At 40.6% G+C, this 23,689-nt stretch overlaps 1 protein-coding gene across 1 annotated transcript in view; it reads right to left on the bottom strand.

Moving 5' to 3' along the window:
- LRRC1 (leucine rich repeat containing 1) overlaps positions 1-23,689 on the bottom strand; it is a 124,086-nt gene that overhangs the window by 10,302 nt on the left and 90,095 nt on the right. Inside the window, exons 6-10 of the mRNA XM_018558871.1 lie at positions 19,789-19,845; positions 17,741-17,804; positions 16,236-16,310; positions 5,266-5,410; positions 3,380-3,498 (exon numbers count right to left, since the gene is read on the bottom strand). Coding sequence (XP_018414373.1) covers positions 3,380-3,498; positions 5,266-5,410; positions 16,236-16,310; positions 17,741-17,804; positions 19,789-19,845 — 460 coding nt within the window. The remainder of the gene's footprint in view (positions 1-3,379; positions 3,499-5,265; positions 5,411-16,235; positions 16,311-17,740; positions 17,805-19,788; positions 19,846-23,689) is intronic.

Here is a 23,689-nt window from a genome sequence, read left to right as displayed (position 1 = left end):
GGGGGGGGGAGGGTTAAGCAAGCAATATGTAGAGAAGAGAATTGCAAATTGTATGACAGAAGCAAAATATGCGGAAGTGCAGGGGATATGCTGAGGGGCAATATATGCAGAAGCATAGTGTGTGCAGAATATAGCAGCAGGCGGTTTTATGTACCCCTAAATCATCTAGCAAGGGGAAGGGGGGTCAGATGCCTGGGTGCCCCTTTTTTGTAAAGGGGGCTTCCAGATTGTGAAAGTTTCCCCCTCCCCCCGCATACCTTTTGGGGAACAGAATGTAGGAATGAGGCCCTTTCCAACAACCCATAGAACATGCCTGGAGAAGAGTCTTTTTATTTTTTGTAAAAAATGTCCATCTCTTTTAGAAAAAAATGCATGGGGTTTGCCTTGCGCTTCAAACCAGGCCCATATCTAGGCAGGCAGCCTAGCTGAGAAGACTAATTGGAATCTTGAAGCCTTTAAAATAAGGGGACCCCAATATCCCGCTCTCCCTTTCCTGGATAAATGAGTAAGGAGTACATAGTACCCCTTGATACTCATTCACAAAAACAAAATAGTATATAAATCACCCACAACGTGGAAAAAGTCCTTATTTAAAAAATAATGCCCCACGATTTAAGTTCAATCATGTTGTAAAGCGATGTAGAGCCATGTCAACTATAATGATCCGCTGCTATGACAATGCTGCACCACAGCTACTCCCTTTGCAAATGACAGCCCCCTAGTGTTGATGGAATGTAAATACAGCGACAGAGACCTCAGGTGATGTTATTGACCAAATATTGTCATGTTTAGCAAATTTGTGGCTGGGTTTGCCACACTGAACTAGGCCAAGTTTGCTCATCACAAGTGGTTAGCATTAACAGATGAAGAATGAACAAAAAAATAAATAAATATACGTTGGTTTAAGTAACATCACAACTTTAGCTTTTCCAGTATTATAAGAAAATACAATATTAAACTGGATGGGCCGCATTTTCATTAGCTACTTTATTTTCTGTGTAAAGTTCTAAGTTAGACTAAAACAAGACAGATTTAATGAAAGAAGGCCTGTGGAATTTGGGTCCATAAGGGTCTGCCCCTTCAAAGTAGTGACTTGGAAACCACATATAAAATAAAAGGTTGAATTTAAGATATATGTGACACTATCAGAGTCAGCTCATTGACATGTACTTGGCTCTATGTTTCTACGTGTAACTACATGTTCTATTAATCCCTATGGATGATGAAGCTAGGTGAGTACAATAGTGAACAGAGTTATATTCTACATATTTATTGGCTGCCAGGGTCCATGCTTTGTGCTTACCTGCACTGTGTTAAAACACTGTTCAATCACAGAAGTGATTACAGTCCGTTAGAAACTGCAGCAACATGAATAGAAGTGTCTGGAATTGCGATTATTCTGGAACACATGGCTCTGAAGGCTTAACTTCCGAGCTAATAAAGAAGAATTCTTCAATGCTTACATTATAGGATACGTGTTTGCTACAGCTAAAGTATCACTATGAAACCAATGGTAGATCTAAATATTAATTACTAATGAAAGTAGAAATGAAATCATGAGAGCGTAATTTAGCTACAAATCTTTACATTTAATTAAAACAAACAGGCCTTCAGAGCTGCAATATGAGCCTGACCTGACAAATGTGAAGTGATGCATCTCTGCTTGGTGAAAATGTAACTGCTTGACATGTGAAACTTGTGTTATTACCATTCATTGTCACTTCTCAAATGACTGGCACTGAGCATATTATTTCTTTGTCACACATTATCATTTTCCAGCAAACATTTAGATAATAAAAAAGTAAAAACAATGATGACTACTTAAGCAGTATGTTCATGTCAAATACAAGCACAATGACAAACATTGTCCTCTGAAGTACATCCTCCTCAATATTAATCCTGAACAATTTCCATATTTTCATAATAGTGTAGCAGATACATTCAAGAAGAAAAAACATTCAAAAACTGATATTCTGGTTTAAATTTTATAGAAATTCTTGGGGTGAAGCTAAATAAGTTCTTCACCAAAGCAAACCTTCAACCTGGGCATCACGTTGCCTCAATAATAATAGCAATCATTATAATCATTATTTGCACATTATCGCAAACTTGGGTGTACGAATGCATCTTCGAGGCAATAACATGATGTGACCGTCATTAGTGGAATCAGGGAGACAGATATGAGTACTCCTAGTTGTTGTCTAAGTTGTGCACGCTGACACTATGGGTCTTCTAGTGGTTACTATCACTGCTACACAACTGCTAAAGCTAAAGATAGTGGCTAATCGTAGTAGCTGAAAGCTACTTTTGATAATTTTGTATAAGATATGTAATAAAAAAGATGCATAGTAAATAAAAAGTAATTAAAGAAAACACATCTAAAAATGACAAGAAGTTCAAATGAACATGTGGTCATATCCCTTGATGTCTTCTTTGGTACACCATCACTCAGCAAACTCCAAACTGCCTTCCCAACCTTCAGCATGACCCTATGTCACCAACGATGATGACTAGCCAATTGCTTTAAAACAAAAGATTCTCATCACTCATTCAACACTTGCAATTAGGGATGCACCGATACTAGTATCAGTGTCGAGTATTTGGGCGAGTACTCGTACACCCAAATGCTACGATGCCTAGCTTGATACTTCTAGTATCAGGAAGCCGGGCATCGCGCCATTACACACTGCCCGGCTTCCTGATTGGTCGGGGAAGCTGGCTCCATGCTCTCTCCTCACTTGTGGGAACGGCTTCCCTGCTAATCGGGAAGCCGGGTGGCAAGTCTTTACACGCTGCCCGGCTTATCAGGAAGCCAGGTGGCGAGTCACTAAACGCCACCTGGCTTCCTGAATGGGACTCCGGTACTCGCCGATACCAAATACCGAGTCCCGGAAGTCCCATTCAGCAAGCCAGGTGGCTTGTAGTGACTCGCCACCTGGCTTCCTGATAATATTGGTACTCTTACTCTATACCGAAATAGCGATATCTGTGCATCCCTACTTGGAATGAAGCTGCACTATTTAGCTGTAATGCAGATATGTTCTGTGGCTTATACTTAATGTATTTGACGGTACATCACATAATTACAAGCATGTTTCTGTGATTTTGTTCCTGCTTTCTTTATACCAGTGCAAAACTAATCCCATGAGATGAATCTTGTATTTCCCCCTCACAAGCTCTTGTAGTTGCATAGAAATGTGACGTCTCTTGCACAGCTCAGCCCTTATGTGGAGAAGATGCATAAACATTAACAAAATGATTGCACTCACAGCAAATACAATGCAATATACAGTATGAATTGACATTTATTCTCTAGCTATTTTCAAAACAGAACAGCATGACACCGCATTCTCATACATTAGGACCTGCACAGACTCACCAATAGTTGGTTCTCCGTCAGCACCAGTTCAGTGAGGCTTTCACATTCTCCAATGCTTTCAGTCAGCTGCATGAGGTGATTCTGGTCCACTTTAAGTATTGATAACTTTTTAAGTTTTCCTATCAATTGGAAAACACACAGACATCAGATTTTGAGAACATAAATCACATGATTCTGTAAATTAGAATATGAATCTCAGTATTATCTAAACTGTACATTCTGTTGAAGCTGATCCACATGACCCTACTACCGATTTCTTTATGAATGCACCAATTCTTAAAATGTTCCAAAAGTATGCATCTGAATTACAGCTGCATTATTTATTGGACCTCTCCTCTCTTCGTGCAAATGATAAATGTCATATAAAAAAAATTGTTTAATGAATGCAAAAAGGTACTTATTAAAAAAAACATTGTGAATGTTTCACTTAACACTTCAGGCCATATCTCAACACCAATTTCGTAGCAGCTGTGAATCTCTCAGTTTATGTTTCCCTGGCATTTTGCAGCTATCTACAGGGTAGATGCTATAGCTGGCTACAATGTCCCTGCGACATACAAGTTGCTGGAATTTTTTATTGACTGCGGTTCATTTATTCTAGCAACAAAAAGAGAAAGGAGGGGAAATTTGTATCTGCGATAAATCCCTGCTGCAAAATCACTTGTGTGACAGCCAAAATATTCTGTGGGGGATTTATCAAAACTGGAGCAGATGTGGATGGCAACCAATCAGCTTCTCTCTCATTTTCACATCTTAACGGAACAGACAGAGAGCAGCTGATTAGTTGCAATGCACAGCTGCTCCAGATTTTGTCTGCGCCGTTTTTGATAAATTCCCCCATCTGTATTTAAACAATCAGCTACTCGTTTGAAATGGACCATGCAGCAAAAAACAAGGTCTGCTCAAAATGCCCGGGCCCCTTCCCCCTTAACAAAATCACCTACTGTTAGTAAAAGTAAAATTTACCTATTCAGCATCACTGGGCATTATGTCACCGTCCTTCCTGAAAAGACTCTTGGAGAATCCAGAGATTTTGGCCAAAGGGAATACTACAGGAATACAAATCTCCACTTGGTCTGGTAGATGGCAGGGACCAACAGCTAAAAGAGAATCTGTGTATAGCCCTTGCGACGTGACGCTTCTAGCCCACAGTGTTTATATTTGTACGCCCTTTACAGCCTGGTGTCAGGCTATTCTGTATGCCAACATTCTAGCTCTGGAGAGGACTTCCAGGTACTAGAGGGTAATTGTCATGAACAGATAAGTAGCAGCAATGCTACCATTTTGTGGTTTTCTACACTTAAAAGGAGAACTATGGGGTCAGTGTTTTTCCCCATAGTTCTCCTTAGGGTAACGGGAGGACACAAACTAGCGTCCTCCCGTTACCCTAAGCTCAGTATACTGCGAGCTACAGCTCGCGGTATACTGAGACGCCACAGCCGGAGCGGATCCCGACTTAGACGACGGGATCCGACCAGCTGCGTGAGTGACAGCTGGCTCTGCCTATTTAGAGGCAGCGCCAGCTGTACCCGCCCCCTCCCCCGTCCGTTCCGCCAGTCAGCGCTGACAGATCGGAGCAGGGAGAGGGGAATCCAGCTGCCCCCCTGTCACGGCAGAGAGCCGTGACAGGATCGAGAGGTGAGCGAACCCCGTATGTGTTCGCTCACCTCCCGATCTACTGAGCCGACCTGTGACAGTCTCATTGTCACAGGTCGGCTAGAACTATGAGGTGAGTGAAAAGCACTCACCTCATAGTTCTCCTTTAAGTTTCAAATATTGGGTGCAGGCCATCAGATGCTAGATTTTTATAATTAAACTAGACTTCAGCAGGTTTCCAATACAGAGTACAGCCTGCCTGCCTTTGTTCAAAGTTCTTTATATCTTACCAGTGCCATCAGGTAAAACCTCAATTAGGTTCTGTGACACAAGCAGGTCTGTTAATGAAGTCAAACCGCTGATCTCCTCTGGAAGTCTTTCCAGCTTGTTTTCTGACACATCCAAACAAAGCAAGTTTTTCAGGTTTCCTATTTCCTGCAAAACAGTGAACAAGACAAAACAAGTCTAAATAAGATTCACATATGTCCATACACATGCCATGTCCTCCTGACCTTGGCTTATGAAACTTACCAGAAACTGTAAATAAAAAAAGGTTTAAAGTAAATAAAGCTAAATCTTAATCTGATTATATGCAAGTACATTTTCTATCCATTATAAAGGCACAATCCCAGAACTGCTCTGTAAATATTTCTGGCCTGTTATCTTGCACTAGACAAATTCTCATTTTGATGAAGCTGGCTTGATGCAAAGACCTTTTCATTTAAATGTGAAAATTTGTTCTTAGTACAAATTTAACAAACTCAGTTAAAGGAATTTGCCTTTTCCAAATAATAGCTCACAAACTCAGAAAGCAGATAAGGACAAGTACATCTAAAATACAGTTAATATAAAAAAACAAACAAAACAAAACTGCTAATCGTTTTCCCAATTTTTTCCACACAGTCTTTGCCTTTAACGCCTTGAAAAATTACTCCACCCTAAAGACTGCTGTGACGCATTACTTCAATAGTGAAGTGAAGGCGTGTCTGTTTCATTTCCAAATCTGTCCATTTTCAATGTAAGCATTTTGCAAACTGGAAAAAACAACAAGCAAGAATTTGTGGCAAAATTTGTCAAAGGTCCAAATATTACTTCATGGATATAATCAGGGCCGGAATTACTCTCTCTGCTGCCCCAAGGCCAGGTTCCTCAATGTGCCCCCCCGCCCCCCCCAATGGAGAATGGCAACAAACTGGCAGGGGCGGCATGGTTGGTTTTAATGTTTTCTTTATTGATTTTTTACTATATCACTTTATTTTTAAATTTTTTTAACTTTTTGAAATTGTTATTATCTTTTACTTTATTATTTAAAAAATAAATAAATGTCATTTAACTTCATTGCCATCACACAGGAGCTAACACGCCCCTGTGTGATAGCATTTGGAGGTGACAGGTTCTCTTTATTGAACCTTGTTAAAGGAGAATTATGAGGTGAGTGCTTTTCACTCACCTCATAGTTCTAGCCGACCTGTGACAATGAGACTGTCACAGGTCGGCTCAGTAGATCAAGAAGTGAGCGCTGACTGGCGGATCGGACGGGGGAGGGTACAGCTGGCTCTGCCTCTAGATAGGCAGAGCCAGCTGTCACTCACGCAGCTGGGCCGATCCAGACAATTGTCGGGATCCGCTTCAGCTGCGGCGTCTCAGTATACCGCGAGCTGCAGCCCGCAGTATACTGAGCTTAGGGTGACGGGAGGACGCTAGTTTGTGTCCTCCCGTTACCCTAAGAAGAACTATGGGGGAAAGCCTTAACCCCATAGTTCTCCTTTAAAGATGGTAATTTCAAGCCTGATGAAGGGGACCCTGTGTGGCCCCGAAAAGTAGCTATTTGTTTTGACATGAAGCGTCAATAAACAGACGTGTTCTTCACTTCAATATGGTGTGCTGGTGACATCATTAACAAGTCTCAGTATGGGGGGCACCATCCGCGGTCACTTTGAGCACCCACACTGACAGGGATACCCGGTAAGGAGTGCATCAGGATTCTGGAATACATATGCTCTTTTTTAAACATGTCACCTCCAATACATGAGTTATAACACAGGATTGTGCTGGCTCTCCTGTGGCAGCTCATATGGGAAGGCTGCGAGTGCAGCTTTCCTGTCTCGGTGTTAACATGGAGCAGAGTGTGAACTCATTCCAGAACTAATCTGCTGTGGTCCTGGGTCCCCCAGAAGACCAGAGGAACCCCAAAAACCATGGTGGGAAGGGAGACGGCTAGATCGGAGAGCGGCAGAGGGGGGCAAACCTACAGGCATATTACAAGTGATCTTGGCGGCATCACTCGGCAGCCCGAAGCCCGGATCCGTTTCAATTGCGGCGTCTCAATATACTGAGCTTAGGGTGACGGGAGGACGCTAGTTTGTGTCCTCCCGTTACCCTTAGGAGAACTATGGGGAAAAGCCCTAACCCCATAGTTCTCCTTTAATAAAAAAATAAAACACAATTTCAATCAATCATTAAAGTGACACTAAACGAAGAAGTTAAATCTCAAAAATGCATTCAAGTACCTTAACTATTAACAAAAATGTATCTTATGTATCAACTCATCTCTGAATTGGTGGTGACACTGTCCTTCCTTCTGGAGAGTGTCTACTTTTGTTCTCCATGGTCCCAGTGTGTGTTGTAAAGTAGCCACCACTCCAAACTCACTCCATGATGGACTGTAACTTTGATACATATTGGTAAACTAAACATGAGATTGTAGTCCATCACAGGAATGAGCTTGCAGCGGTGGCTACTTTACATCACAAACAGGGACCATGGAGAACAAACTTAGCCACCATCCAGAAGGAAGGACAGTGTCAGCACCAATTCAGAGATGATTTTAGGAACTACAGCTGAGTGATACACAAAAAGCAACTACTTTTTCTCTTAATGGCTCTGTTATATGTGCTCGCTAAGTGCAAAAAAAACCCTTTTGATGTTGTCAAATTCAGGAACTGTCCTGCGCACAGTTTTTATCTACTGCAGAACAAGAAAGAAAGGGATGGGGGGATCACTAGTTTAGCAAAAGGCAACTTGGCAGGGCTTACACCATTTCTTGTAAATTTCAGTCGACAAAATCTTGTGTTGCCAGCACACAACAGGAAATTAAAACCTGAATTTGTTTTTGGCAGATCGAGTGGCATTATTCTGCACTTTGAGTTTTTGAAGGGTTAAGGTAATGATCAGTACCAGAAAGGTTTTCTGTACTATCAAAATACCAACCTCAGATCTTGTGAAAAGAAGTCAAGGAAAAATTATTCTTAACACTTGCAGTGGGGCAAACCCCGCACTGCAAGGGTTAACCACTCGTTTTCATCTAGGGTGTAAAACAAAAAAAATTATACTTACCTGAACTTTAGAGACTAGTCCTTCCAGCCTCTCTCCCCCTTCGCTCCGGACAGACTGGATGTGCCAATTTAGGAACCAACTGGCTCTGAGGTTCAGGCGAGAATAGAATTTTTATTGTAGCAGCTAGATGAAAACGAGCACTTAACACTTACAGTGCGGGTAGATTTTTCACGAAGTTCAAGCAATGTGCAAAGTAAACATGTAAAGAAGTTATAGAGATGTTATTATAGTATTAAGGCTGAACGTCTGGCATAGACTCTTAACTATATTTCTCAATAGCCACAAAGGATATAAATCCACATTGTGTGCACCAAATGCCTCTGCAAACCCAGTTATGACCTTGCATAAGCTGCAGTGGCATCATTAGTGTGCTGCACAGAGAACAGAGTGGTGACACGGACACAAAACAGGTCCAACCACTACAGGCTGCCAGCAGAAAACTACAAATGGGGAGATACAGGACCAGTCACCTTGAACAAGGACCAGTGACTGGTCTTAATGACAGGAAGCTCTTGCACAAAGGAAAAGTTTTACACTAGATAAAAAGCACAGATCTGGAAAAATACACAAAGCACACCAAGACTCAAGTAAAAATACTCATGCCCCTAATACTTAGACAATATTTGCTTATCCTGAAGTGATTTAGCCTATTTTGTGTAAATTAAAGAGAAATACTGCTGGCAAAGCCTAAACAGGAAGAAAGGTGTGTTTATCATTCCTACAAGAACAGGTACCACAAAGTGCACCTTTCATTTTTTGCAAAGCTTTAATGGTATGTGCATGTGAAGCTCTCTGAACCTAGGCACACATTTCTGCAGTTGTTGACACCAGCAACAAAATGAATAGAGTTCTGGCCCTCTGACACTTTACAAGACGAGGAGAACATTGCAGCATTTGCTTTTAAAGTGGACCTTTACCCCAGCTCTGCACACTGATATAAACTCATCTTACATTCAATAAACAAACATATTTTAATTTTACAATTTACTTACAATCCTTCCCAGGATGTAATGTGACCAAGGTTTGCATCCTGGGAAGGTTACATCAGCGGCGCATTGGTAGGAAATCTCATCTGTAACCTCACAAGATCCCAGGGAAAGGCTTTTCCTCCCCTGAGATGATGTGCATGGTCACATGTCCTAGTCACATATGCCAGAGTTCCAGGAAGTAAAAGGGAGATGTATTATTCTGCCCTTTGTAAAAATGGCCACTGTGAAAAGAATGGAGAGGAAAAGAAAACAAGGAATGCAAAGAGTAAGAATCCTGCAGTTATCTATAAGTATCTGTTTGTGGATTGCATTTCTAAACACTTCTAAATGTTTTTAACTAGAGTTGACAATTGCAGCATGTGCGCACCCAGATTCCAGTAATTTTTGAATTAATAAAATTAATGCCTGATCTTCCTGGCTGGTGTTATTTGATAATGCCCTTTAACAAAACCTTACAAACAAGCTTTCTCCTTTACAAAGGTTATGATATCGTTCTAAAAATGTCAGAAAGCTTGTATCCAGCAAAAAGAAAACATATAATGCCAATTTAAAAATATTCATCCCATTGGACGTTTTCAGGTTTTATTGTCATAGAACATTGAATAACAGTGGGTTTAGTTTTTACATTTTGACCCTAATCAAAAGAAAGATACCCGTAAATGTCCAAGTGAAAACAGATCTCTACTAATTGATTTAAATTAATTACATTTTGCCAACAATTGGGAATATACACAACAGCACCCCATACAGTAGGTATAGAAAATAATTACCCCCCTTTAAAATAATCCAATTGTGTTGCTTTGCAGCCGGAAATGAAGACAGACGCAGTTTGTTTTATCTAGCTGTATTTGCTCAACTTATAACATCCAAGTCTAAGATATAACACAAACGTGAAAAAAAAAATCAAAAACAGAATCACCGAGTTGGAAAAAGGATCGCCCCCTTGTGTCAGTATTTTGTTGAACCACCTTTTGCTTTAATTACAGCCTTTAGTCTACTATATTTGCACATCTACCCCACTCTTCTTTGCAGAACTGCTCAAGTTCAGTTAAATTTCATGGTGACCGTTTGTAGACTGCAGTCTTCAAGTCATTCCACAGATTTTCAATGGAGTTTAAGTCTAGGCTAGTCTCCTTCAAACTTCCTTCCCTTTGACAACTTTCTGGCAGAGGGCAGCAGATTTTCCTCAAGAATTTGATGGTATTTTGCCCCATCCATTCTTCCTTCTATCCTGACAAGTGCTCCAGTCACTGATGCAGAGAAGCACCCCCCATAACAGGGGAGATATTACCACCTCCATGCTTTACTGTAGGAATTGTGTTATTTGGATAGTGAGCTGTATTGGATTTCCACCACACATATCGCTTGGTGTTGAGGCCAAACAATTCAATTTTAGTCTCATCTGTCCATAACACCTTTTTCCATGTGGCCTCAGAAACTTCAAGGTGTATTTTGGCAAAGCTCAGTCTTGACTGCATGTGGCCTTTCTTGAGGAGTGGCTTTTTTCTTGCAATCCTCCCATACAAGCCACATTTGTGGAGAATTTGTGATAGTTGTCACATACACACAATGACCACTCTTTGTCATAAATTCGTGCAACTGCTTCAGAATTGGTGTAGGCCTCTTGGTAGCCTCTCTGACCAGTTTCCTCCTAGCTCTTTCATCCAGTTTGGAGTGACATCCTGGTCCAGGTGCCTTGCCACCCATAGTTGATTGTTTGCCTCAGTTGCACTACCAGGGGCTGAAATGCTCCAGGAAAGTTCTTTCCATATTGAGCTAATCAAAATGACCCCCACAGCTGATCACAGTTGACAGTCAAATGGCTTTGTGTGCCATTGAGGTGATTAGCCACACCTGATTGAGTTAAAAAGGGGGGTGATTATATTTTAAAGGGGGGTGATTCTTTTCTATACCCACTGTACATCATTTGCATGTGTCTACTATGAACATCTTTCTTTCTGCATAACTAATAGAACTACATCTAACATTTCAATAACCTCCTACTACATTTAAGATACATTTTTTTTTTAAATTACTGGTTACAGAAAAATGCAGAAACATAGCATGAATTTAAGGACTTAATTACCCAATTCCGAGCACTGTGTTATGTAAGCTGATGTGCACCTAACCCTTCTATACACCAGAATACATAGATGTGAATAAACACTCATTGTGGAGTGCTGCAATGGCAAAAAAGTGAGGTCCATTTTTTGGTTAGTAAAATAAATGGGCACATACAATGCAACTTATGCTGAAGCTCATGAAATATGCATCTAGGTGTACATTACTACACATGAGACAGTGTCCAATGTCTAACAGTATTAGAATGCCTGTTGGGTTTTTACTGCTACCCTTGACTGCATTAAAGGAATTTACTTGTTTGCTAACAATAACTTCACCAGACAGAAGAGAGGGAAAATGAGGTCCAAGTTTTCCCATATTCTACTAAGGAAAAGTATTTCTGTCTGTTGAAGAGGTTTCCTAATTTCCTGTTTGCTAAAATATTGTCAGCACAACAGATGTCCTTAACTTTTACCACTCTGTCCAAAATGAAGTAACTGCTGATATAAATAGATTCACAAACATTCCCTTTCTAAACAGAGGCTACCAGGTGAGAGGAACTGGCTGCCCTTAAGTGGATCAATGTGATTGAGGCATTTGCTTACAGTACCATCTAGCAAAGCGACCAGACTTCTTTTAGTCATACAGGAAGGACACCCATCCATTCTTGGTGGTGGCCAACGGAACCCAACCCAGGAGACCTGCCAAAGGTGGGATCCCACAAAGTAGAGGGAACCATCTGTTCTAGAGGCATGCAGGGCTCGGTGCACAAAAAAAAAAAAAGGGATGACAGGCACCGTCATTTTAAGTCTCCTGTCAGCACTTTTTTACATTTAACACCTAACTTTTACCTTAAGGAGGGATTTCAACTGCTGATCAGTAGAATCCTTAAATGTGAGCATATCCTCTACCTGCCAAGTGGTGCTCCTGTTAAGTTGAGTCACTGGGAGATCCACGGTGGGTATAGACCACCGTTTAACAAATTCCTTCTTGAAGGGGGATAGTTCTGACACCCTCAGGTGGGGCCTAGGACCTTCAGGGTGCTTCTAGTCTGCATAGAAGAATTACTTTTATAGTAGATAAGATGGTAAGGTCTCTACAGCTGCAGAAGTTCTGAAAAACCCAAGGAATCGGATGCAGAGATGCAAAGTGTAAGGCAAGGGCTCAGGTACCCAGAAATCCAAGCAGCTAATGCTGATGAGGGTTGGACAGTTGCAAGTTTAATTTGGTGCGTTGCAAAGCAGGAGCATTGGCGGTATAATACTTCCTCTAAGCTGAATGGCTGGATAGAGTGTGAAAAAAGCAAATGTGCTAAGTGCTTCAGTGTTAACCCTAACCACGGTGAAAGGAAATGTGAAAAGGCACCCAGTAGTGCTATAGTGAGGTAGCCTCCAGTGCTTCAGCCCAAATGGCCTTGCTCACAAAGAGAATTTTCAGATCTGCCAATCCAGATAGCTTCTATATAGAAACCAGCTCAAGCTGGGTTATAGCAAACAATCTTGAATTATATCACAGAGGAAAAAGATTCCATGAAGAAAAGAAAAGGCTAGCAAAAAAAAGACCCAGACTTTTCTCAGCAGAGCTGAGGAAAATAAGTGTGACCTTGAAGGAGACTAGCAAAACGCTAAGGCATTCTGGGTGTAGTAGGGGTTATCCTGGGCTGGCCTACAACCTTTTTGTTTGCCAGTTATCATTGCTTCTGTAGATGGCAATATAAACCGACAGTATCTAAATTCCGAAGCAATGAGAAAGAATCATGGTTTAAAGTAGGAGCAGTGCGTAGGATGTGTAAACAAAGAAGATCACATAGAGCTGCACATCATTTGCGGCTAGCTAGCCCTTTGACTCCCTAGGCTCTCACTGATATTGTTCAGGTATTTGTTACCTTCATTTAGGAAGTGTAGAAATACAGCTTAATCCTACCAATCTCCAAAAATCAATACTCAACTATGTCTAAGATATCTCATGGGGGGGCAGCAAACATTTCAAAGCTAAATATATTACATGTCAGGGATCTGTCTAAAATCTGTTCAAGACCATACAGCTGAGGAATTCCACTTGGCTAGTTGATTTTTTGCCAAATAAAAATGGAAAACAAAATGCAGTGTTTGCAGACAAACAGAATGCAAGGAGGCTGATTCTTTTCACACATTACTTAATACTAGCATACAGACGCACTACGCTGTGTGAGAAAAATTGGAAGATATAGACAATATAGAAGAACAAATAAAGATAACACGGAACATCATTTTCATTTTCTAAAACAAAGAAAATAAAAACAAATACCAAATAAGGTTATGTGAAAAAGATTGTTAAAAAGGACCTAAGTTGAGGAAGCTGCCCCAAAAAAGTGGAAGGCCCGTTGCCCACTTTATTGACTTACAATTCCCTGTTCCACATGGTGTGCCTGTGTGGAGGCAGCCATCTTGGAAGAGGAGCAGGGCTTAGTTTCCTCATGCCTCATAGTGGGGGAAAATTAAAAATGCATCGAGAGGCAGAGAAAGCACAGAACCACAGAATGAATCCTTGCACTGCAGGTCCTCTGGTACAGTTTTCTCTCCAGCTAGGAGAACAGCACAGTAGTAAAATCACCAAACCCAAAGCCCATTGGACTGGTAGTCAATAGCACAGTGCCTTAGTCCTTATCCAATACGTAAACATATGAGTGACTAGGCAGATGATATGTACTGCTAATATTTAGGGGGAGTTAAAGACAAAAAAGTCAAAATCTCCAGATGTTCCCTGATAACATAGCAAAAGTATCCTTTTTGAGCTCAGTTCCAATTTCAAGCCAAACTGAAAAAGTTTGGTTTTACCTAAAAGTCAGTACATGCTACCAAAGACACGTAAACCATTAGATTGTCCTCGTGGATTCAGTGGTCCCAATTTTCTAATTACTAGGGCCTAGGAGGGTAGTGAATTACTCTTGTAAACAAAACTCACAAAAATGGCCCAATTTCAGAAAAATGTCCAGTCTTAGACAACCAGCACTTGTTCATAGTTGTGCTTTGCTGTACCAGTCGCGTGGATTATTGTCATCATAAAACCAGTAAGTGTTCGCCCATAAAAAAAATAACTATATTGAAATTTTAAAATGTGGATAATGCCTAAGACAATCCTATATAAATCAATATTATTTGTCCTTACAATGTCATTACAAATTTAAGCAGACTCTCCAGGCTTTTGGAGCACTATGCAATTTTTCTTGTGGGGCAAGAAAGCCTTTAACCTGGTGCATCGTAACCCAGTTACAGGATTCTATGGATAAAAGCTTTTGGTTGGCTACAAACAAGCCCCAAAGCATATCAAAATGTAACATTTTAAATTATTAAAGGTTTACTCTACCCAAAACCAGTATTTTCATTTTTAGCAGATGATGAAATTTAACACTAGGAGGGTTATTCACAAAGGAGCCGAAGGATCTAGCCGTAGATTCAGCTGATCCTTCGGCTCACTTCAGCCACCGGAGCCCTTCGGTTCAGTCGAACCAGAGGACTGCTGTACGGGTCATTCACTATAACCCGTACAGCAGCTGAAGGCAGGCGAATGTCTCAGCCGTGCCGAGACAGAAGTCACAGACGAAGCGGAAAGAACGCTCTGCCGAAGCAGACTGTTTTCCCTGCAACTGACAACTGGGCGGAACCAGCACTGATGTGACGGCTGGCTCCGCCAAGTTGTTGTCATTCAATGACAGCCCAGCGTCCTCAAGGACAATGGGCTGTCATTACATGACAGCAACTGGGCAAAGCCGGCTGTGATTTCACGGTTGGCGCCACCCAGTTGTTGTCCTTCAATGACAGACCAGCGTCTGGAATTAGCCGGCCTCCGCCCAGTTGTTCTCATTTGTCCGGGATCTGCAAGAAGACTGGCAGGTGTCTGCCAAATGTAATCAGTTGGGGCGGAGCTAGTGGTGATGTCACGGGGGGGAGGGCTGGGTACCCCAATGCCCGAAGACCCCCACAACTAACCCCTCAGGGCTTGTGGGGAAGAGGCTTTTGTCCCCATTGCCATTTTTGGTGGGGGTGGGGTTTCTCCTTAAAGTTCCTAACAGACCAAAATGTTTTTTTTTTTTTTTTTTTTAACTTGGGGTCCCTCCTAACTTTCCTACCAGACCTAAAGGGTCTGGTATGGTTTGTGAGATGGAGCACACACTGTTTTTTATTTCTTTACATTTAAAAAAAAAATTCTTAGCTTCTTTTTCTTTTATTTAAATAATGTTTTTACATTTTGTTTTACTTACATTTTTTTTTAATTCTGATCTCTACCCTTCTTTACCCTGGAGGTAGCGAGCAGAGTAGCCAAGCCAAATGTGGCTCGGCAGCTTAGTGAATAACCCTCTAGATCTTTTTCTCTTTTAGAGACTCTAGTGTTGAGGTCTTGCCACTGTTGTTCCAAACACTGCTTCCACTACCTGGGACTCGTACTCCTACTGCATTCATTGTCATAAAAAAGAATAACCCAGCACCAAGAGTGCAACATAATTCATACAGCAGTGGGCTTGCCATGAAGTTTGTGAGCATTAAATATTGCATTAAAATAAAAAGCTGAATTCTTTATCCAACACAAATCCATTTTTCAAGGACAGACCTTTGAACAATGCATTCTACAGACATATTTTATATTGCTTACTTGTTATCTTTTCAATAATCACCACAAATGTTTATTATACAGTCAATTACATTGGTTACTGAACATTATTTTGGATGCATTTTCTTATATGCACTGCAACTAATAGATTATAATATAAATTACTGTCATAGTTGAATACGGTATAACAAAAGCCACTAGTGTTCTAAGCAAGGGTGGAATTTCTAGTACAGTACTACAATATAACACTGTTTCACTGAAAGTTCCTTTAAAAAGCATATGCATACCGGAGGCAATTCTGCCAGTTGGTTCCCATCCAGCCAGAGGTCCTTCAGTTTGTGTAGTGATCCAATGGATTCTGGCTGCAATCCAAAACAGGATCTTATTAAATTATGTGCATTTAATGCAACATTTACAAAAAACAGCAGGCAATGAAGAATGACACTCATTGTATCAGTGCCTCTACATCTCTAATGACAAAAGTATATTACAGTCTTTTTTTCCCCTGCAATCCAAGAGTTTAATTATTCGTAATACAATGAAATCTCTTTAGGTATGTATTCATGTCCCACCCAAGAGTGAAATAGTTCTGGAGAACTTGCACAATTGGTGGCTGACTAAATACTTTTTTGCCCCACTGTATATGACAAAAAAATAGAATTACCCCAAAACCTTACAATTTCCCTTCAAAATAACAGACTTTAGCATCTATTTTTTTAAATATTTTATCTGCAGTATAACAGGGATCCTGAGCGACTACATGCCAATTACAGTTAACCACCATAGGAGAAATCTAGAAATCTATTCAATCTCTTCCATAAATCTGCCACCTGCACCAGACCACTACCTCTAGCTTCCATGTGTTCAAAAGCTGTATTAGACAAGCCACCTTGGCTGAATACTGATAGCAGAGTCACAGGAAGAACAGGCCTGCTGTTCAGAAACACCAATGTAATTTTTTTAAACAGTGGATTTTACATAAATTGGCAGATTTTCATAACAGACCTTTAGAAATAAAGAAGCTGTGGTTTCCCTTTCTCTATTGTTTTGGATAAAAAATTTTCCAAGACAGGTGAACAGTTATAATTTCAGAGATTGGTAGATGTCTTTTTATACAAACGCACCTAAAGATTACTAGCTTGTGTGGCTAGCCTTAAGGTGCCCACACCTTGTGATTACCGTTAGAAAAGGGAACGATCATAATTACTGTACAACTGGTCGAATTTCCCCAATCGATCAGGCTGGAAAACTTTGAAATCGTAAAAAATTCAATAGATCAGTGTCATTTTCGCCCAAAAAAAAAAAAAAAAATCGCATCATGAACACTGCAAATGCGCAAATGAAAATCCGTTCTGTCGATCGATGAAATTCAGCCAGTTAGTGTTGCTAACGAACGATAATCGAAATCTACATTGATCTGTGCATTGTGGGGTATTCGAGCGGACATCGAACGGGGGTTCGATGAGACGAAAGAAATCGGATGATAATTATAAGATGTATGGCCAGCTTTAGGTAATAGTATTTTTCAAATGTTGCCAATGGTAAATGGCCAAAAAGGACAAATAATTACTAGCTATACTCCTCATTTGAATACCACATGTAGTGTTGTTGGCAAACAGTAAAGAAAAACATTTAGGCATAACTTTCAGTAACCAAATTTACTTAGAAACTGGGTCAGAAAGCTTTCTCAAACTACAGTAAATACGGTTCTCATTTAAAAGTGGTTCATTTTTATTTTTGACATCTGCAATAACCGTAATGGCATAGCAATAAAAATGTGAACATCTCTTACCAAGTTATAGATTTCATTGTTTCCTAAATCAAGCTCTTCAAGTCTGTGAAGCTGGGAAAGAGACCTGCCAAGAAACAGTAGGTCAGTACGAATAAGAACAAAGGACAATTTTCTAGTGGGCAAAACAGCATAATTGATCTTTATCCAAGAATAGAATGTTGTTTGTGTGGAAGATTCCATGGAGTGCTTGTTACATCAAGCAATGTGAAAAAGAAGTCGCAACAAAACCTTGGCTCGAAAGGGTTAATAAGTTGTCTGATGTGTATATAGAGTGTATGACTGATACCTGGGTGTAAAGGTTTAAAAATAAAATACTTAAAGTGTCACTATAGCTTTTATGCCATACATTTTAATGAATGCAATAATCTCATCATATATACAGACAAGCCAAGTAAAATTATGTGATGCAAGTCAGCTGAAAAAATAAATAAATAAAAAGGTCCTTAGAAAATGTACCCTAGCTACCCAAAAAATGTAAATCAAACATATTGTAAATGACAAGGGGCTGCCATTTATAACCTCTTTCTAAAAATCCTAGCTGTATGGTCATTAAGCTAATCTTACGCCTCAAATATTTCCCAAGTCATTAACCCAGAACAAGTAGGCAAATCAGGAAAATCAAAGCAATATCAGTTGTCCTTATGTGCTTTCTTGGTTTGAACCACTGATTCAAGCCACAGGAACAGCATGACAGCCATGCAACATTCTCAGAAGAAGCCAGCCACATCATCTTCCATGTTTCACTCTTTAAACTAATCATGAACAGATAATACATTAGCTTATCAATGGTACAAGGCATACTAACTGCTCTTAATGTGAACTAAACTTGACCTAAAAAGCACACAAGAGAGCAGAAGTGTGGGCGCTATGTGGTACCTGCAAGTACCAGTCCTAATCTTCAACTCAATCTGTGTTTCCATGGATACCCTTGGATCTTAGGACCAAGCTTGTACTCAGGGCTTCAAAAGCTCCCCACGTATCTATTAAGCCACATCCTTTCAGCCAAAACAGAAAGCGCCCCAGACCTGTTATCCAACTGTCAAATGTGATGGTAGAGCGCCTGAGAGATAGAAGGACCTGGTGCCCCCTAGCGTATACCAAACATTAAAAAATAAAATTAATTACTCTTAAGGGTAACTGCCTTTCCAGGATTCCTTTAGGACTTCCCATGAACCAAATCAATGAATTAAAAAGTCTGTCCACGTACTTACTGGGGCAGGAATGATGACGATTAGAATAGTGTTGATGCTCTCCCTGTCAAAAGGGCCCAGGCTTTGGCTGCAATGGCAACGTTTTGGAGGCTGCTGCAGGTATATGAAGGCACTTCTAGGTTCATGCCTGCACTTCACACCTGTAGCATTTTTATTCAGTATGGCTCCACATTTGTGTATTGTGGTAACATGCATTTGTTGTGCATTGCAGTGCCATTCATTTTGAATGGCATCCCAATAAATACAACATGTTAATATGTGTGCGGTAATGCACCACAGCACACTACAGAGATGTAAAAGGGGACTTAACTGACAGCAAATCTTTAACCTTGTGGAATCAGAAAACCAGAAAAAGCTAAGTGGAACATTTTAGAAAAGACTTCATTAGTACTAAATCTTCAAGAACAGCTGGGATGCCATCAAATGCCACAATCATCACATGCTAGGCCCCATTGACTGCACTGTTGGGACTCCTATCTTAATATCCAAAACTATTTAGATCTTACTATTTGAAAAGTATTCAAAATATTCTGCATGTAAAGTAGATTGAAAAAAAAAATACAGTAAATAGCGCTACTTGAATATTAACTCCCTAGCAGGGTTGGGAAAATTGTGATCAGTAGGACTTAGAATACCACCTGGAACGATAGTTCACAAATTAGTCCATAATGTGTAAATATAATGTTAATCCGTGATGATTTAATTGCAAACCACAAACAAAATTGTTACCAATGTTTTAATGGATTACGGACATTTGTTTTAGCATGTCAACGCACATGTTTTCATTGATGCTAATTTGACAAAACAGCCCCCAGCATATAAAAGTCATTAACTTACTCTGGTAAATAGGTCAGTAAATTTTCTCTCAGCTCTAATGAAACCAGGTTTGTTAGTCTGGAAAACAAAAAACAAAGCTTTAGTGTAACATGTTTGAAACAAAAACTCACAAAATAGATTAAAAGTTTATGTCGGGAAAATTCCCCATAAACAGAAAATGATCAGTGTTACTTAGCTATGGTTAAAGCCATTCGCAAACATCTGGCAGCAGGCAGGTGAAGATTTGAGGGATAAACAATGACATAATCTCCCAACAAGCATGTAAAATGAAAGCTTGACTCCAGATAAACAGCTAAATACACAGTTAATATACATATATGAGAGTAGTTTTAAATCGCCAAAGGATTTATATTTCTGCCCATTGAGTCCTGAGATTTACAGACGTGGACACATTTCTTGATATCCTTCCATAAAAAAGAAGAACCCACAATTTTCTCAGAAATAACTTGAAACTCAGTTAAGTAATTGGAATCCATCATTGTTCATTTTACAACACTATCCTTTGCTTTCACTAGTTAATGTTCAGCGTGGTGCAAAGCGACGACTTTTGTCCATTGAAATATGCTGAGTGATCAATTACAATGTTGAAGACATAACAGAAAACAGCTAGTGTAAAATATCACTATGGCCCACTTATTTATAACCTTTTCTAGGGGGACCAACAAATCGGTCCATACCAGGCATACATACATGAAACAATTGCATTCAATTTCATAATTTTTCAGGAGGAAGAAAGAATTGATATAATGAGCTGTAAGGCGCAACAAATTCATCTACATTTCTACACAGCACAGTTCTGTCTGGCCGGGAAGGAGACCTAATCCTTCTTTGTTGCAGTTTAGTACTTACAGGTCTTGTCCCTACCCTAGCCTTTTGACTGGACAGTGAAAAGGAAAGCAGCAGACTGATGAGCTCATCTCTCCTTCACTCTGCTTTCTCTTCTCATTATCATGTCCCTTGCACTGCAATACACCTGACTGGCTCCCTGTGCCCCTTTCCCATGCCTCCTCTCTGAGCTTGTAGGGGACTGCAAGAGGTTGATACCTGGCCAAATTCAGGTATTTATACAGATTGCATTTAACAAAATATAAAGGCATACAGAGCTGCATTATTTGCAGCTTGCACATTTGCCTGAAGCCCTGCTTTAATCATCCTTTCCTCTAAAGCAAATATGCCTATGTACACTGCTGCAACTCTTGTTGAAACAAAAAAAGTACATCTCAACTAATGTTCCTAAAAACACAATTTCTACTTTTTTTTTCTTCTGATAGAGTGGGGCACAGGAAGATTATGTAGTCCTCCCGAGATATCAAATGTAGCAGCTGATGCACATCACACAAGGCCACCTGTGACTAAAATACTAGTTTTCAAGTGGACTGCACAATGTAGTATTGCTCTCTCTTTCTACTGATTGACAGATTTTAATTTGTTTCGCAAAACTGCTCTGTAATGTGATCATAGCCAAAATGATAATCATCATTGGGGAGATTATATGTTCTACCATTCAAATTATGTCTGAAAACAAACCTCCTTTAAAAGGCGGGATAAAATACAGACACTGTTTTAATGCCATTGTAAGGGTTACAATGCATAACAACATCTAGCACCTGAAATTGGCAGATTTCGCTGTGGGGAAAAGAATGGGCCAAATAATACATGTAAGAAGCCCAAGAACATGGGCTACTTAGGCAGCAATAATTTAAAACCCAAAAGCAATCAAGTCCACTGTACTATATGGTGCATTAAATTAAAATTATAGGTGACCATAGAGTATGTATTAACAGTTCGATTTTACTGTTAATGACTATTTCCCAAATTTGAAAAAAATAATAGTTTAGATCACTGGTTCTTAAACTGTGTAACCTCAGGACTCACATTTGTCTAAGATCATTAAGTCGTGACCCAAGTCGCACTGCAATTGCAGTACTGCGCAGGTGATCTAACTGGGTGGGAGGTGCATTTGGGGTGCCATATGAATGGCAATACAACACACCTCCCACACCAGAATGCACGGTAGGTACGATTGTATGGTAGAGTGCGATTAATGCACTGTCCTAGTGTGAACAGGTCCTCAAAAACACATACAGACACACACAATCACATACATATATATTTTTTTAAAGATACACCTAGTCTCCTACCTTATGAGAACTGGAGCTGATCCTCAACATTGGGCCCAGTGTAGGCAGCTGTGCTGTGATGGAGCTCCATCCATATGTGTATTGTTTGTACATCTCCCTTGTGCGCGCTGTAGAGCTGTCGGGAGCCAGCACGTGACATCAGTCCGGTCCAGGCACCTCTACAGGGCATGAGAGGGAGCTGTAACAAATGCACGTATGGATGGAGCTCCCTTCGCGGCCATAGCTCCCATTGCAGATTTTTTTTCAGGGTGAGGACAGTCACTGCACAACACAGGCTGTAAAAGCACATGGATGGGGAAGGTTTTAGCAGGTCCGGGCCAATTTAGGGAACCAAAACTAGTAACCTTTGGCCATACGGATGCAGGGTCCTCTATGGCAAGGCACGTGCGTCTGAGAATAGAGATGGCCCCTTGCAGGCCCTGTGGTCTGAGGCCTCTAAAAGGGCTGACAGTTGGCCCATAAAATCCAACATAGTGGCTGAAAACTCCTTTCTGGATACGTAGGAGGCTGGGGGAGCACCTAAAATGGCTAGGGAGGCCCATGAGGAAAGAAAAACAGACAGGGGGCAGAGGTCAGGACAAAAAGAATCAGGTCCTCCCCCGAGCCATTTGCTCAACATGAGCTGGCACCTATGATCCACTATGTCGCGTGAGTAAAATTCCACTGGGTACTCAAAAACACCACTGCTGAGCTGGAAGGGGGGCAACTTCTGTTCCTGTTATTGTAGGTAGGGGAAGCCCAGTACATAAAGGAATCACTGTACTGTTTTCTACTGGGCGAGTTCAGAGAGTGGGGAGGCAGCCAATCCAGGAGTGCAGAGAAACAAAATGGCATGAGCATGTGAAGTGTGGCCAGTCAGGAAAGAGGGTGCACAGGCACTGTAGTGGTCTTGGCACGGGTTGCAAGCACAGTAAAGATGGCACCACATTTAAAATTAGAGTGCGCCAAACTGTCCCTGCTCACTGGCTGCGACCGAATGAATCAGGTATGGTCCCTCAAGGCTCACCCTAGGACTCAATCAAGCCAGAAAGGCAAAAAATTAAGCCACAGTAGTTAAGTAGCAGCTGGATAACGTTCTATCAGAATACTAAAAAGGTAAAAAGTGGGGAAAAAAGAAAAAAATGTTTGCAGCGTTATTTTGCATTGGCACTGGACCAAAATGTAGGCAATGTTTTGCCACACGTCGGAGTGCACTGCGGGCTGTGGTGCCATTGATTTCAATGCAATGCCATGCCCCTTCCCATTACAGAATGACGGGGGGTGTTTAGTGTGCTCCGGGACACACTAATTGGTGTGAACTGGCCCTCCATCTGTGACAACATATACTATATATTGTAACCGGCAAAACGGCAGCAGACATTGCTTTCAACAAAAAAGTATCAAAGGAGTATACATACTTCCTCCTGAGTTGGCCATCTTTTTGCTCTGATGTAGAGATATCTATGAAAATTTACTATTAAACTACCAAAAGTGTTATTTTGTACTAAAACCTTTATCTTATTTCCTAATGATCTTGTTTGTCATTTTATAGAGCCAGTATAAAAAATAAAGTATGGTGGAAAAAATACAAAACATGATGTGTTTCACCAATCATTTGCTGGGGACCTTGACATGGGTGTTTCCATTGCCTATCTACATTGTGTTGGAAGGTGTTCCTCTCTCTCATCTCAGAAAGCTGCGAGGTGCGAATATGTCCATATATCCAGCAAGTAGGCAAATTGATCCACAGCCAGGGCAGATTGATTCAGCACCCAAAAGCG

Source organism: Nanorana parkeri, unplaced genomic scaffold (assembly GCF_000935625.1).
Source record: "Nanorana parkeri isolate BGI_ZX_2015 unplaced genomic scaffold, ASM93562v1 scaffold364, whole genome shotgun sequence".
NCBI classification, from domain to species: Eukaryota; Metazoa; Chordata; class Amphibia; order Anura; family Dicroglossidae; genus Nanorana; species Nanorana parkeri.
The sequence above is the reverse complement of the archived record's forward strand: the minus strand, read 5'-3'. Positions and strand labels throughout refer to the sequence as shown.